Genomic DNA, 12,872 nt, shown 5'->3' on the forward strand with positions numbered 1-12,872 from the left:
TTCTTCCTTCCTTCCTTCCATTCTAACCTTCCTCAATTCATTCATTTATTCATTCCATTCTTCCTTTTTTTTTTCCTTCCTTCCATTTCAACCTTCCTTCCTCCATTCATTCACTCCTTTCTTCCTTTCTTTCTCTCTTCCTTCCTTCCTTTCTTCCTTCCATTTCAACCTTCCTTCCTTCATTCATTCACTCCTTTCTTTCTTTCTTCCATTCCAACCTTCATTCATTCATTCATTCCACCCTTCCTTCTCTTCCTTCCTTCTTTCCTTCGTTCATTCATTCCTCTCCAACATCGGGAGTTCCAAGTCAAGCGAAGGAAGTGTAAAGACAGTCCCGGAAGTACTTATCATCCTCGCATTGTGGTTTAGAAAGAAGGCAAACTCTTAGCTAATTTTTACGTGGAGACTTCAGACACACACGCACATAAAAATAACGCTTCCTCTGCAACACTGAGAACTACGTGAGGTCAAGGAAGTATAAGGAAGTCACGGATATGCTTATTGATCCTCTTATGAATGGAGAAAAACAGATCCTAAGCTATTTTTACGTGCGCATTCTCATATCACCATTCCGAGTTTCCTATGCACCGTGAAGAGATGAAAGTGCAAGAATGTCACGGAGCTCCTCACCAATTTTTTTGTGAATGGAAAGAAGCAGAACTTAAGCTGTTTTAACGTATACACTCTCATATCACCATTCCGAGTTTCTTCTGCGACGTAAGGAGAAGAAAGTGCAAGAAAGTCACGGAGCTTCTTATTGATCCTCTTGTGAATGGAAAGAAGCAGAACTTAAGCTGTTTTAACGTATACACTCTCATATCACCACTCCGAGTTTCCTATGCACCGTGAAGAGAAGAAAGTGCAGGAATGTCACGGAGCTCCTCACCAATTTTTTTGTGAATGGAAAGAAGCAGAACTTAAGCTGTTTTAACGTATACACTCTCATATCACCGTTCCGAGTTTCCTATGCACCGTGAAGAGATGAAAGTGCAAGAATGTCACGGAGCTCCTTACCAATTTTTTTGTGAATGGAAAGAAGCAGAACTTAAGCTGTTTTAACGTATACACTCTCATATCACCATTCCGAGTTTCTTCTGCGACGTAAGGAGAAGAAAGTGCAAGAAAAGTCACGGAGCTCCTTATTGATCCTCTTGTGAATGGAAAGAAGCAGAACGTAAGCTGTTTTTACGTACACACTCTCATATCACCATTCCAGCTTTTCTCTGCAGCACCAAGCTAAGTAGGGTCAAGAAAGTATAAGGAAGTTACGAAAGCACTTATTGATCCTCCTATGAATGGAAAGAAGCAGAACTTGAGCTGTTTTTACGTATACACTCTCATATCACCATTCCAGCTTTCCCCTGCAGCACCAAGATAAGTAGAATTAAGAAAGTATAAGGAAATCACGGAGCTCCTCACCAGTCCTCTTGTGAATGGAAAGAAGCAGAACGTAAGCTGTTTTTACGTACACACTCTCATATCACCATTCCAGCTTTCCTCTGCAGCACCAAGCTAAGTAGAATTAAGAAAGTATAAGGAAATCACGGAGCTCCTCACCAATCCTCTTATGAATGGAAAGAAGCGGAACCTAATCTATTTTTACGTACAGACTCACATATTATCATCACCATTCCAGCTTTTCTCTGCAGCACCAAGTTAAGTAGGGTCAAGAAAATATAAGGAAGTTACGAAAGCACATACTGATCCTCTTATGAATGGAGAGAAGCAGAACCTAATCTATTTTTACATACACACTCTCATATCATCACCATTCCAGCTTTCCTCTGCAGCACCAAGCTAAGTAGGGTCAAGAAAGTGCAAGGAAGTCACGGAAGTTCTCACCGATCCTCCTATGAATGGAAAGAAGCGGAACCTAATCTATTTTTACGTACACACTCTCATACTATCGCCATTCCAGCTCTCCTCTGCAGCACCAAGCTAAGTAAGGTCAAGAAAGTGCAAGGAAGTCACGGAAGTTCTTACCGATCCTCTTATGAATGGAAAGAAGCGGAACCTAATCTATTTTTACGTACAGACTCACATACCATCCCCATTCCAGCTTTCCTCTGCAGCACCAAGCTAAGTAAGGTCAAGAAAGTGCAAGGAAGTCACGGAAGTTCTTACCGATCCTCTTATGAATGGAAAGAAGCGGAACCTAATCTATTTTTACGTACACACTCTCATACTATCGCCATTCCAGCTTTCCTCTGCAACGTAAGGAAAAGAAAGGATAAAAAATCTGCCCCTCCTTCACTGACAACTACGCAAGGTGAAGAATGTATAAAGAATGTTACTCAGATTATTTATACTCTTATGAATGAAAGTGAGCCAAACTAGAGCTATTTTTATGTATTCTTTTTCTTTTATTTTCCTTTCTTTATTTATTTCTCCTTTTTTTCTCCTTTTTTTCCTCTCCTTCCTTGTCTAACTACTTTGCTCCGTCTTTCCTTCCCTCCCTCCCTCCATCCTTCCTTCCTTCATGCTGCCCTTCCTTCCTTCCTTCCTTCCTTCCTTCCTTCATTCATTCCTCCCTTCCTTCCTCCCTTCCTTCCTTCCTTCATGCCTCCCTTCATTCATTCATTCATTCATGCCTCCCTTCATTCCTTCCTTCATTCATTCATTCATCCCTCCCTTCCTTCCTTCATTCATTCATTAATTCCTCCCTTCATTCATTCCTTCCTTCCTTCCTCCATTCATTCATTCATTCCTCCCTTCATTCCTTCCTTCCTTCATTCATTCATTCCTCCCTTCATTCCTTCCTTCACAGAACACTTCGGAACCCCACTCCATCTTTCCTTTCCAACACTGTAAGCTATAGAAGGAGAAAGTAATTAGGTATGTAAAGTAAGTTGGTATGTAAAGTAAGTTGGCTTGTAAAGTAATTGAGTTAAGTAAGAAAAAAGTCGAGCAGAAATGTCACCGAGATACACTTGTTTTTTTCTATTATGAAATGAAAAAACACTAACCTCCCTTGGCAACACTGAGGTAGGTGAAGTATAACAAAATAGAGGGAAGTACTTTTTTTTTTTTTTTTCGTGTGGTGAGTGAAAGAAAGTCAAGCTGTGATCGATCTTATGTGAAACTTCCCTCCACATTTTCTCCTCCATTCCTTCCTCCTTTCTCTCCCTAGTCACGTTTATCTCCTTATTTTCTTTCTTTTGCTTTTCTTCTTCCTTCTCACTCCTTTTTCCTTCCTTCCTTTCTTCCTTTCTTCCTTTCTCCTCTTCCATCTTCACTTCTTTCCTGTTTTCCTTATCTGTTTTCTTCTTCCTTCTTACTCCTTTTTCCTTCCTTCCTTCCTTCCTTCCTTCCTTTCTCCTCTTCCATCTTCACTTCTTTCCTGTTTTCCCTATCTGTTCTCTTCTTCTTTCTCTTTTGTTTGCTATGTCTTTCTGTTTCTCTCGTGTGTCATTTCTCTTCGTCTTTCATTTCCTCTTTCCTTCTCTCCTTCACTTCTTTCCTTTCCTACTTCCTTCCTTCCTTCATTCATTGCTTTTTCTCTTCGTCTCTCATTTCCTCTTTCCTTCTCTCCTTCTTCACTTCTTTCCTTTCCTACTTCATTCCTTCCTTCATTCATTGCTTTTTCTCTTCGCCTCTCAGTTCCTCTTTCCTTCTCTCCTTCACTTCTTTCCTTTCCTACTTCATTCCTTCCTTCATTCATTCATTTTTCTCGTCGTCTCTCAGTTCCTCTTTCCTTCTCCTTCTTCACTTCTTTCCTTTCTTCCTTCCTTCTTTCCTTCATTCATTCCTTTTTCTCTTCGTCTCTCAGTTCCTCCTTCCTTCTCTCCTTCTTCACTTCTTTCCTTTCCTACTCCCTTCCTTCCTTCATTCATTCCTTTACACTTTCTTCCTTCCTTTGCACCTTTATTGCTTCTTTCATTTCTTGTTTTCTTTAGTCCAGTTTGTCCTGTGATAAGTCTAAGCAGCGAATCCCACTCTCCCTTAACTCTTTCTCACTGTTCTTGTCAAGGGAATAGCCTAGGACGAGAGAGAGCTTATAATATGGGCGTTGGTGTATAATCTTGTAGTGTTTTTGTATTCGGAGGGACAGAGATCGTTTGCGAGTCTTCCTTGTTGGTTTTCCTGATGAGAGAGAGAATGAGATTTACTTGAAAGGGAGAAAGGAAGGAGGGAGAAGAAAGAAAGTGGATGGAAGAGGAGGAGGAAGGAGGATATGAGACGAGGATAAATGACTTAACGAGAGAAATAGAAAGACATGGGAGACAAAAGAGAAAGAAGGAAGGAGAATGGATGGTAGAGGAGAAGGAAGAAGGAAATTTGAAACGAAGAGAAATGACTTAACGAGAGAAATAGAAAAACATTGGAGACAAAAGAGAAAGAAGGGAAGGAGAGCAAATAATGAAAACAGGAAAGAAGTAGAGAAGGAAGAGGAGAAAGGATGAAAGGAAGGAAGAGTAAGAAGGAGGAAGAAGAAAAGAAGAAGGAGAAAAACATGACTGACAAGAGAAAGACACGACAGACAAGAGAGAAAGAAAGAAAGAATGGAAGAAAAGAAAAAATGCAGGAAGGAAATAAGGAAGAAAGAAGAAAGAAAGAAATATAAGAGACGAAGAGAAAGACAGGATAGACGAGAGAGAAAGGAAGGAGGGAAAAGAAGTAGGAAGGAAGTAGGGAAAGAAGGAAGGAGAGGCAGAAGAGAAAGTAAAAGAAAATGAAGAAAAGGAGAAAAAAAACATGACCAACAAGAAAGACAGGACAGACGAGAGAGAGAAAGGAAGGAAGAAGGGAAGAAAAAGAATATAAGAAGGAAGGAAGGAAGGAAAAAAGGAAATGACGAGAGAGAGAGAGAGAGAGAGAGAGAGAGAGAGAAATTCCTCCCGTCCTCTTTCTCTCTCTCACTGTGAGCTACGCGAGGTCAGGCTTGTAAAATAAGTCTCGAAAGTCAGGTATTTTCATCACACTAAATATAGAAAGAGAAAAAGAAAATACACATTGTTACCAACCTAAAATTATGTCTGAAGTCTTGGCAAATTATCAACCTTCTTTCCTTCCTTCATTCATTCGTTCATTCATTATTTTTCTTACTTTTCCTTTATTTATTTATTTTCTTCATCCCTTTTTTTTTCATTCCTTACTTTCTTTCTTCCTTCTGTATCTACTTCTGTTTTTCCTTCCTTCCTTCCTTCCCTTCATCTTTTTTATTTCCTTCTTTCAAGTCCTCCCTCCCTTCCACCCTCCCTCCAGTCTTTCTTACTCTTTTCATTCTTTCCTCTTTTCATTTCTTTTATTCTTTTATTTCCTTCCTCCATCCCTCATTTCCTCCTTCCTGCACAGCTTCTTTTCTTTCCTGCTTCCTTCCTTTCTTCCCTCCTTTCTGTTCTTCCTACTTTCCTATATTCCTTCCTTCCTCCCTCTCTCCTTCCCTCCCTACCTTCCTTCCTAGCTCCCTCCCTCCTTCCCTACAAACCTACCCTGCTCCTTCCCTTCCTTCCTTCCTTCCATCCTTCCTTCCTTGACAATATACTCTGGACTCACACAGGAAAGGATCATTTAAGAGAAGCAAGGAAGGACCAGGTTCAAGTTATTTGCAGAGAGAGGAAGAGGAGGGAGGAGGGGAAGGAGAGAGAGGAGGAGGGAAGAGAGGAATAGTAAGAGGAGGAAGAGGGAAGGAAAAGAAGGAAAGGAGGCAAATGGACAAGCAGATAATGATAGGGATGGGGAGAGGAAGGAAAAGAGGAAGGGAGGAAGGAGAGTGAGAGGGACGGAGGAAAAAATAAAGAGGTGATGATGCAAAGAAGGATAGAAAGAAAGAAAGAAAGAAAAATAAAAGAAAAAAGGAAGAAAAAAATAGAAAAAATGAAAAAGAAATAAAAAAAGAGAAAGAGAAATAGGAAGAGAAAGTAGGAAAGAGCAAGAAAGAAAAGTGAAACAAAAAAAAGGAAAAGAGAAAAAGAAATGAGAGAGAGAGAGAGACCTAATCGTACCTCAAACAAACTCGTGAATTCCAACATAATCACTCCCCTCCACATGAAAACATATTAAAACCTAAGGAGGTCACCACGGAAATATATAACAAACTCCAACGAAAACACTCTAACATTATAAAACTTTCCTCGTAAAATATTTCTTTCCCGAGCCAATATTCACACGCATTTCGGGGATCACACACACACACACACACACACACACACACACACACACACACACACACACACACACACATTTGATAAGGCTTTGGTAGAGGTTGTTGTGTTAGTATTTCCATTGGTAGTGTTATGAGCCTCGTGATAGTTTGATAAGGCTTTGGTACAGGTTGTGTTAGCATTTCCATGGGTAGTGTTATGAGCCTAGTGATAGTTTGATGAGGCTTTGCTTTGGTAGAGGTTGTGTTAGTAGTATTTCCATGGGTAGTGTTATGAGCCTAGTGATAGTCTGACAAGGCTTTGGTAGAGGTTGTTGTGTTAGTATTTCCATGGGTAGTGTTATGAGCCTAGTGATAGTTTGACAAGACTTTGGTAGAGGTTGTGTTAGTAGTATTTACATGGACAGTGTTAAGAGCCTAGTGATAGGTTGACAAGGCTTTGGTAGAGGTCGTGTTAGTAGTATTTCCATGGGTAGTGTTACGAGCTTATTGATAGTATGACAAGGCTTCTGCAACATGAACGTGAAAAACACAATCTTAATGACCCTTTGGAAATGTTCGTTATGAGATCCGAAATCGTTTGAGAATACGGGACATGACCTTTAAGACTTAGAAAACCCTCACATCAGTTAAACCTTTCTCCCTTTGATTCTGGTTTCCCTCGCATGTAATTAATGGGAAAGTCTTAGGATATAGACACATATTTCACGACTCCCTCTCTCTCCCTTTTAATTATTTTATTCGCATATTATTTAGTAGGTAGAGAGAAGGGTTGACATCTGTATAAACTTTTCCTCTTCCTTATTTTCTGGTTTCCTTCCCAAATAATTAGTGGGAAAGTCTTAGGATATACAGAGCCATATTTCACGACTCCCTCACTCTCCCGTCTTTAACCATTTCATTCGCATACATTTAGTTGATAGAGGGAAGGGTTGACATCTGTATAAACTTTTTCTCTTCCTTATTTTCTGGTTTTCTTCGCATAAAGTAAGTAGGAAAGAGGAAGAAGTGTTGAAATATATAGACCATATTTCCTGACTCCTTCCTTCCTTTTAATTATTTTATTGCATTCAGTTCATGGAAGAGGAAGAAGGGTTGAATATATAGACCTGCATCCTGCCTTCCTTCCTTCCTTTTTCCTTGCATTCAGTTCATGGAAGAGGAAGAAGTCTTGGATATAGACCTGCATCCTGCCTTCCTTCCTTCCTTCCTTCCTTCATTGCATTCAGTTCATGGATAGAGGAGGAAGGGTTGACATCTATAGACTTCCTTCCTTCCTTCCTTCCTTCCTTCCCTTGCATTCAGTTCATGGAAAGAGGAGGAAGGGTTGGAATATATAGACCTGCATCCTGCCTTCCTTCCTTCCTTCCTTCCCTTGCATTCAGTTCATGGAAAGAGGAAGAAGGGTTGGAATATATAGACCTGCATCCTGCCTTCCTTCCTTCCTTCCTTCCCTTGCATTCAGTTCATGGGAAGAGGAAGAAGGGTTGAAATATATAGACCTGCATCCTGCCTTCCTTCCTTCCTTCCTTCCTTCCTTCCTTCCTCTGCATTCAGTTCATGGGAAGAGGAGGAAGTGTTGGAATATAGACCTGCATCCTGCCTTCCTTCCTTCCTTCCTTCCCTTGCATTCAGTTCATGGGAAGAGGAAGAAGGGTTGAAATATATAGACCTGCATCCTGCCTTCCTTCCTTCCTTCCTTCCCTTGCATTCAGTTCATGGAAAGAGGAAGAAGTGTTGGAATATATAGACCTGCATCCTGCCTTCCTTCCTTCCTTCCTTCCTCTGCATTCAGTTCATGGGAAGAGGAGGAAGTGTTGGAATCCATATAAACCTGCATCCTGCCTTCATTCCTTCCTTCCTTCCTTCCCTTGGACTCAGTTCATGGAAAGAGGAAGAAGGTGTTGGAATATGTTGACCTGCATCCTGCCTTCCTTCCTTCCTTCCTTTCCTTCATTTTTTTTCATCCTGCCTTTTTTTATCCTTTTTTCCTTTCATTCCTTCCTTTCCTTCCTCTGCATTCTTTTCATGAGAAGGAAGAGGATTTATAGACCTTTTTTCTGATTGTTCCTTCCTTCCTTCCTTGCATTCAGTTCATGGGAAGGAAGAAGGTTGAAATATATAGACTTGCATCCTGCCTTCCTTCCTTCCTTACTTCCTTCTTCTGCATTCAGTTCATGGGAGAGAGTGTTGGAATCCATATATAACTTTTCTTTTTTTCTTACTTCATTATATTACTTGTTACGATATGTTGACAAAATTTCTAACTTATTTCTCCATTCATCTCCTTTTTTCATCCTTCTTTTTTCTCTCTTTTCCATTATTTACTTTTTTCTTACTTTTTCTAATTTTTTCTCCATTATTTACTTCTTACTTTTTTCTTACTCTTTTCTCCATTATTTACTTTTTTTTCTCCATTATTTACTTTTTTCTTACTTTTTTCTCCATTATTTACTTTTTTCTTACTTTTTTCTTACTTTTTTCTCCATTATTTACTTTTTTCTTACTTTTCTTACTTTTTTCTCCATTATTTACGTTTTTCTTACTTTTTCTTATTTTTTCTCCCATTATTTACCTTTTTCTTACTTTTCCTTACTTTTTTCGCCATTAGTTACTTTTTTCTTACTTTTTCTTACTTTTTTGTCCCATTAGTTACTTTTTTCTTACTTTTTCTTACTTTTTTGTCCCATTAGTTACTTTTTTCTTACTTTTTCTTACTTTTTTGTCCCATTAGTTACTTTTTTCTTACTTTTTCTTACTTTTTTGTCCCATTAGTTACTTTTTTCTTACTTTTTCTTACTTTTTTCGCCATTATTTACTTTTTTCTTACTGTTTCTTACTTTTTTCGCCATTATTTACTTTTTTCTTACTTTTTCTTACTTTTTTCGCCATTATTTACTTTTTTCTTACTTTTCTTACTTTTCGCCATTATTACTTTTTCTTACTTTTTCTTACTTTTTTCGCCATTATTTACTTTTTTCTTACTTTTTCTTACTTTTTTCGCCATTATTTACTTTTTTCTTACTTTTTCTTACTTTTTTCGCCATTATTTACTTTTTTCTTACTTTTTCTTACTTTTTTCGCCATTATTTACTTTTTTCTTACTTTTTCTTACTTTTTTCGCCATTATTTACTTTTTTCTTACTTTTTCTTACTTTTTTCGCCATTATATAGGTACTTTTATCTTACTTTTTTCCTTTTTTCCTGACCTCTTTCCCCATTATGTTATTTTTTGTTTATTTTCTCTCCATTCTTTTCATTGTCCCTTACTTTTTTCCTTCATTATTTTTCCTCTTTCATTCTCTTAATTCTTCTGACTCCTCTGCATTATTTTTTTTTTTTATCCATTTCTTTTTCAAACCTCCTTTTACATGTTTTCTGATTTTCTTATATTTTTTAACTTCGTTCTCCATTTTTTCTATTCTTTCTTTTCTCCATTTTTTTCCTTTTCTGATTTCCATTTTTCTCTTTTCTATTTTTTTCTCCAGTGTCTATATTTCCTCATTTTTCGATTACTGCTTTTTTTGACTTGTTTCTCTTTGCTTTTGTGTTTTATTTCTCCATATTTTTTTTTTCTCTAACTTCCTCCTCCCTTATTTTCTTTTTTCTTCCTTCTCTTTCCTCTTTTTCTCCTTTTCTCCCTTTCTTTTCTTTCTCCCTTTTCTATCTTTTCTCACTCCATTCTTTCCTCTACTTTTTTTTCGTCATTCTTTTCTCTCACTTTATTTTTTACCCATCTTTTCTTTTTCTTCTTTTCTCCCTTTCTCCCTTTTTTCTTTTCTTTCTCCCTTTTTTTCTTTTCTCACTCCATTCTTTTCTCTACTTTTTTTTGTCATTCTTTTCTCTCTAACTTTATTTTTTACCCATCTTTTCTTTTTCTTCTTTTCTCCCTTTCTCCCTTTTTTTCTTTTCTTTCTCCCTTTTTTTCGTTTCTCACTCCATTCTTTTCTCTACTTTTTTTTCGTCATTCTTTTCTCTCACTTTATTTTTTACCCTTTTCTTTTTCTTCTTTTCTCCTTTTTTCCCTTTTTTTCTTTTCTTTCTCCCTTTTCTTTCTTTTCTCACCATTCTTTTCTCTTCTTTTTTTTCGTCATTCTTTTCTCTCTCACTTTATTTTTATCCATCTTTTCTTTTTCTTCTTTTCTCCCTTTATCCTTTTTTCTTTTCTTTCTCCCTTTTTTATCTTTTCTCACTCCATTCTTTCCTCTACTTTTTTTTCGTCATTCTTTTCTCTCTAACTTTAATTTTTACCCATCTTTTCTTTTTTTTTCTTTTCTCCCTGTCTCCCTTTTTTCTTTTCTTTCTCCTTTTTTTTCTTTTCTCACTCCATTCTTTTCTCTTCTTTTTTTTCGTCATTCTTTTCTCTCTCACTTTATTTTTTATCCATCTTTTCTTTTTCTTCTTTTCTCCTCTCCCTCCCTCCACGTCAGGCCCTTCAGGAGTTCGGACAAGATTGTTACGAGTCATGAACTTGGTCAGGAATAGCATCTCTTTCTTTTTATTTATTTTTATTTTTTTTGAGGCACGCAGATTAAGGCACTTCACTCACACGAGACTTATCATCTCTCTCTCTCTCTCTCTCTCTCTCTCTCTCTCTCTCTCTCTCTCTCTCTCTCTCTCTCGTAGCATAAGAAAAATATATATTGTAACATCTCCAAAGAAATGAGGAACTGTATTATAAGGAACACACACACACACACACACACACATTGATTTTCACCTTTCTCTAGTTTTGATCCATTATTTCTTTCTTTTCCCTTTTCTTTTTCTTTTTATACCATTTTACACACACACACACACACACACACACACACACACACGTAATTTTCCCCACAAAATACAAAATGCAGTGAGAAAATTTTTTTTTTAGAAGCAACACGAAATATAGACTTTACGAAACAGGAAGTCAAGGCACACACGCACATACTAAACCCACACACACACACACACACACACACAAGTAGCTTTCCGTACTGCATAAACTCAGGAAATTAGTAGTACACACACACACACACACACACACACACACACACACACACACACATACACACACACACACACACGTAGCTCTCAGTACAGCATAAAACTCTGGAAATTAGTTGCTACATACACACACACACACACACACACACACACACACACACACACACACACACACACACACACACATACACACACACACACACACACACACACACACACACACGAGCAAAAATCCATAGCCACCTAATCTAATGTCTTTTCCAAACAACATATCATAGACTCGGAAAAGAACTATATAAACCCTCAAAACTGTTATAATATTTCACTGTATAGCTTAGAATCAACATAGTATTCTCTCATAAAAAGTTGTAAGCCCAATACGTAATAAAATGGATTCTCTTGTAGCTAGAAACATTTACTCTCATAAGAAGATATACATCAGAGAAGTTATATAATGTCCCTCTTATCATAGACTTGCATAGTTATCCTGACACGCCGCTGAGAAGGAGGAGGAGGAGGAGGAAGAGGAGGAGGAGGAAGAGGAAGAAGAATAGGAGGAGGAGGAGGAGATGTAAGGCAAGGAAGAGATATGTAAAAAAAAAAGAAAGAGGAAAACGAAGGAGAGGTGAAAGGAGAGAAACAGCGAAGTGAATAAGAAGAGGAACAGAAACAGAGGGAGAGGAAGAGAGGGCAGACTTCATAACAGGCTAGGCAGAATATCTAAACCTAAATTATATAACACTTTCCCTTATAGCACAGAAAATAACACTAGCCTATTCGTAAGCATATAAAAAGTCTGTATTTGAGGGTCGAAGATCAGGGCTTTAAACTTACTGCTGTCATTAAAATTTATCTAACATTCCTTAATCATTGTCGACTGATCATTAAGCTTCGTTCTACTCTATTGGTATGTCTTTCCCTTTTCTTTCTTTTCTTCTTTTTTTGTTTCGTTTCGTATTTCCGTTCTTTTTTTACTTTTTTTGTTTTAATGTTCTGCTGCAGTATCCGTCCACACACACACACACACGCACACACACACACACACACACACACACGAAATCACAACACTCCACTTCTTCCTATCTCTCTTTTTTCTTTCTTTTCTTTCTCCTTCCATTCTTTCTCCCTTCCTTTCTTTCTCCCTTCCTTTCTTTCTCCTTTCCTTTCTTTCTCCATTCTTTTCATTCTCCCTTACTTTCATATTCTCACGTCCTTCTTTCACCCTTCTCTTCTTTCCCTTCTTTATTTCTCCCTTCCTTTCTTTCTCCCTTCTTTCTCTCCTTTCTTTCTCCCTCAACTGTCCTCTATACTCACCGCCTTGTCCCTTCCCTCTGAAAAGTTGGGGACGCACTCCACGATCTTGGTCATGGCTGGCTGTGAGGTGGAGGGGCGGCCAGGTAGACAAACAGGTAGAAATAAAAAGTGAGGAGCAAAACTACCCGAAGAAACCCAAAGTAAACCCGAACACCTTTTAGGCTTTCGCGTCCGAGAGTGAGAGAGAGGCCGGAGCGCACACACGAACAGTACGGAAGCAGAAAACGGACTGACTGCTCAACCTCTTCCCCACTCTCCTTCTTCCTCCTCCTCTTCTTCTTCTTCTTTAGTCTCCCTCTTGACTCTGACCCCCAAGACCAAGACCATGTTATCGTACTCAGAACATTGCCATATATCAGCTTCCAGACACCCAAAACTATCATACATGCACCAGTAACGATATATTATTAAAGTTAGTGTTAAAAACGTTGATTATTGCTTCCTTTTCCGTTAGTTATGCGTCACAGAAAAC

General features: G+C 38.1%; 1 protein-coding gene across 1 annotated transcript in view; it reads right to left on the bottom strand.

Annotated features, from left to right (window-relative positions):
• The window catches only part of LOC127005641 (formimidoyltransferase-cyclodeaminase-like), a 55,443-nt gene extending 42,801 nt beyond the window's left edge, over positions 1-12,642 (bottom strand). The window contains exon 1 of the mRNA XM_050874657.1: positions 12,401-12,642. Within this exon, the coding sequence (XP_050730614.1) occupies positions 12,401-12,454 (54 nt within the window). The 5' untranslated portion in view covers positions 12,455-12,642. The remainder of the gene's footprint in view (positions 1-12,400) is intronic.
• Positions 12,643-12,872: the final 230 nt, after the last annotated feature.

Source organism: Eriocheir sinensis, chromosome 30, assembly GCF_024679095.1.
Source record: "Eriocheir sinensis breed Jianghai 21 chromosome 30, ASM2467909v1, whole genome shotgun sequence".
Lineage (NCBI taxonomy): Eukaryota > Metazoa > Arthropoda > Malacostraca > Decapoda > Varunidae > Eriocheir > Eriocheir sinensis.